Source organism: Gordionus sp. m RMFG-2023, chromosome 1 (genome assembly GCF_954871325.1).
Source record: "Gordionus sp. m RMFG-2023 chromosome 1, tfGorSpeb1-WG-v2, whole genome shotgun sequence".
In the NCBI taxonomy this organism is placed as follows: Eukaryota; Metazoa; Nematomorpha; class Gordioida; order Chordodea; family Parachordodidae; genus Gordionus; species Gordionus sp. m RMFG-2023.
In genome coordinates this window covers 31733778-31737106 of record NC_088775.1, presented here as the reverse complement: position 1 = coordinate 31737106, position 3329 = coordinate 31733778, and the positions used below count along the sequence as shown (strand labels likewise).

General features: G+C 26.4%; 2 protein-coding genes across 4 annotated transcripts; both read left to right on the top strand.

Moving 5' to 3' along the window:
• Positions 1 to 923: 923 nt before the first annotated feature.
• LOC135924192 (dual specificity mitogen-activated protein kinase kinase 1-like) lies at positions 924 to 1511 on the top strand. The gene is made up of 2 exons (XM_065459242.1): positions 924 to 1274; positions 1455 to 1511. The coding sequence occupies exons 1-2, from the start codon at positions 924 to 926 to the stop codon at positions 1509 to 1511; spliced, it is 408 nt and encodes a 135-aa protein (XP_065315314.1).
• Positions 1477 to 3329, top strand: LOC135931840 (uncharacterized). 3 transcript variants are annotated; one of them, XM_065469146.1, is made up of 12 exons: positions 1477 to 1660; positions 1704 to 1880; positions 1935 to 1994; positions 2038 to 2082; positions 2124 to 2183; positions 2235 to 2264; positions 2304 to 2342; positions 2387 to 2446; positions 2491 to 2535; positions 2595 to 2654; positions 2699 to 2758; positions 2802 to 3329. In XM_065469146.1, exons 8-12 carry the CDS (start codon positions 2389 to 2391, stop codon positions 2981 to 2983), a joined length of 405 nt encoding a protein of 134 aa, XP_065325218.1. In that variant the 5' UTR covers positions 1477 to 1660; positions 1704 to 1880; positions 1935 to 1994; positions 2038 to 2082; positions 2124 to 2183; positions 2235 to 2264; positions 2304 to 2342; positions 2387 to 2388; the 3' UTR covers positions 2984 to 3329. The 3 variants fall into 3 exon arrangements, with proteins under 3 accessions (XP_065325218.1, XP_065325217.1, XP_065325219.1); XM_065469145.1 differs by having other exon boundaries at positions 2491 to 2550; XM_065469147.1 differs by lacking the exon at positions 2595 to 2654 and having other exon boundaries at positions 2491 to 2550.

Genomic DNA, 3329 nt, shown 5'->3' with positions numbered 1-3329 from the left:
AGTTTTAGATCAGAGTGTGTATTTTCTTTGATAACAATCTTATGTATAGATGTTTCGATGTCAGTTTCGTCTAATTCTTTGCCTACCTTTATAATGTCATCTAAAATGAGTAAATCTTTAATTCTGAATTTAATTTCCTTAGATGAGCTTGATACCTTTATTTTTTCTAAAACCCTGTCGTAGCCGATAAAGTTGCAGTCCATATTGAGTTGACAAATACGCGTAGCCCAATCTAAAAAACTTTCTCTCTCTTTTTGAACCGCTGCATTGAATTCGCTAATTTTATTGTTTCGAATCTTGGCAGGCTGTAATAATCTAAGTTTGTTGATGAGTATGGACGATTTCTTGAGATCGGATTCAGTGCATATAGATTTAATTTTGAAAATATGTCATCTGGTAAATTATGAAGTAAGGTCGTGGCGTTATCGTCATCTGTGCTATTTTTTTAAAAAATAAGTTCAATTTTGGTTAAATATGTATCGATGTTTCCTATATATTTAGGAAATTCGCATTTATATGATATAGTATCATTAGAAACATTAATTTTTTTTATCTTCCATCATATTTAATTAATTGAAAAAATTTTTACCAGTGGCTATCTTTGTAAATTTCTTTGTAAATTAAAATTTTATTAAAATTTAATATTTCTAAAAATAAAATAATTAAATTATATAAAAAAAGAAACAAGAATAAAATTTTTTTTTCAATTAATTAAATATAATGGAAGATAAAAAAAATTAATGTTTCTAATGATACTATATCATATAAATGCGAATTTCCTAAATATATACGAAATATCTATATATAAGATTGTTATCAAAGAAAATACACACTCTGATTTAAAACATTTAAAGGGAGTAAGATAAGATAGGAAAGTTTACGAACAAAAACTGACTAATACTAGATATGACAATACCCAGATAATGTCATTAACTGAGAGCAACAGACATTATGATAATATTTACAGACATCAGTTTGGACAACCATGGCAGACTCGACCATATTATGGCAACCAAAGATTTAACAACCAAAATAACTATCATTTTCCAAGACCAAACTATGATAGATTTTATGATCAAAATAGATGGGAAACTTCTTATATTCCTTTCGATAATCACGACACAAGAGATAACAATATTAATAGATTTAATAATAACAACAATGGATATAATAATAATTACAAGCCTTTTAATGATTTCAAAAACCACAACAGATTTGACAACACCTGCCATAAGAGAGACAAGGTGAAAGTTAAACATCTTGATGATAAAAAAGTTTTTAAGAATATGATATAAAAATAATTTATGATATGAAAAAGTTGTTTATATTAAAAAAAGTTTTATTATCACTTTCTTAATTTTGTTCTTCTCCCTGCCAACCTTAACATGGTGGCAGCGGAATTTATAATTTTAAAATCTTTTAAATTTTTTTTTTCTCTGCAAAATATAATTTAGATTGATCAAATAGACGAACTAATTAAAATTGGGGTATCGTCCCACCAAATCGTATGAAGATTATGAATTAGGCGTTTTGTCGTATTGCCAAGATTCCCAAAAATATCTCGAAGATTCCCAAAATTGTATTTGAAGTAATTATGAAAATTAAAGAGGTTAAAGATATATCGCAACAATTATCAACACTAAGAAAATTAGAAATTAAAGTATATATTATTTAATTTGCATATAATAATTAATTTTTTTTAGAAAACTAGGCAAAACAGAGAGTGCATTTATTATGAAAGTATGATTATGTCTTGCATAAGCATGGAAAAAATGCTATATATTATACATGTAGAAGAAAATGTGGAGGAAGAGCTAAAATTTGTGGTACTGAATTTAGCATCACTGTAAAACATTTAGAAACATGCAAGCCAATTCAAAGTAAATAGTTATAAATATTTTACCATATATTATCCAATTAATATTCCAATTTAGATGATTCTCTAAGTCTAGCTTCTTGTTCTCAAGGTCCATCTGTGAACCTCCCTGTTCAAGGTAAATAATTGTGATTTATAAATTATTTTATTTCTTTACACAGACTCTGATTGCCCTAAGAAAAGATATATATTGATATTCACACAAAGTGATTTTTATAGCTAAATATTTCATATAAATATATTTTAGCTGATAATGCTCTATTATTGGATGCCTCTACACAGACAAATATATCATTATTTTCACCAAGTATAAAAAATTAAAAACTTAATTACTGAATCATGTGTATTTATATTATAGCATCAAATATATGCACTGCAGAATGCCAAAGTAAAATATCAAATATATATTTACAATAATTTTTTAAAGCTTTTAATCTACAAGTTTTGGACATCACAAACAGTCTAAGTAAATTTCAATTATATATTTGTGCTATCTATTTTTTAACAAAGTTATGAACCCAGAGGTCTTGGAAGAAATAGATGCCGATAACAGAATTATCAATAGTCCAAGTAAATTTTAATTATATATTTGTGCTATCCATTTTTTAACAAAGTTATGAACCCAGAGGTCTTGGAGGAAATAGATGCCTATAATGGAGGTAACACTAGTCCAAGTAAATTTTAATTATATATTTGTGTTATCCATTTTTTAACAAAGTTATGAACCCAGAGGTCTTGGAGGAAATAGATGTCTATAATGGAGGTACCACTAGTCCAAGTAAATTTTAATTATATATTTGTGCTATCCATTTTTTAACAAAGTTATGAACCCAGAGGTCTTGGAGGAAATAGATGCCTATAATGGAGGTACCACTAGTCCAAGTAAATAGTATCTTATAGATATTTATATCATTTTTGAACATAGCTATCATTCAAAACAATCAATATAGTTTTATAACATCAAAAAACAACAAAAAAATGATATATTATAACAAATATTTATACATCCATGATTTCGGCGACATATATTACAAATGCCGAAAGAATATTTGTAAGGGTAGGGGTAAATTTGGGTCACATTTTACTGTGACCCAATCTCTTTATTGACACCATAAAAATTATAGAACAAGATATGGACTTAAAATTAATCCAATTAGATGATGGCAGAAAGGTTACGGAAAAAAAAAATATTGTATATTAGACGATAAAATTAATGAAAATATAATACTATACTGTGGAGGTTTTTTTACCCCTATAGAATATTTGGAGAAAATATCAAAATTTTTATATTCAAAAAAATCAAATCACTCTAATTTTTCTGCCATTGTCTAACTATATTGTTTTATATTGTCAATAAAGGATAACATTACTATTAATCCGAGTATTTATAGTCGGGTTTGACATAGGTGGTATACGTCATTTTCAAAATTTATAGTTTTTAATTTTTTTTTTA

Coding starts and splice junctions, on each gene's coding strand:
- LOC135924192 (XM_065459242.1), top strand. CDS start 924: ATGTCATTAACTGAGAGCAACAGACATTATGATAATATTTACAGACAT. Junction 1,275..1,454: donor AACATCTTGATGATAAAAAA/GTTTTTAAGAAT, acceptor AATATAATTTAG/ATTGATCAAATAGACGAACT.
- LOC135931840 (XM_065469145.1), top strand. CDS start 2,389: ATGAACCCAGAGGTCTTGGAAGAAATAGATGCCGATAACAGAATTATC. Junction 2,551..2,594: donor TGGAGGTAACACTAGTCCAA/GTAAATTTTAAT, acceptor TTTTTAACAAAG/TTATGAACCCAGAGGTCTTG. Junction 2,759..2,801: donor TGGAGGTACCACTAGTCCAA/GTAAATAGTATC, acceptor TTTTGAACATAG/CTATCATTCAAAACAATCAA.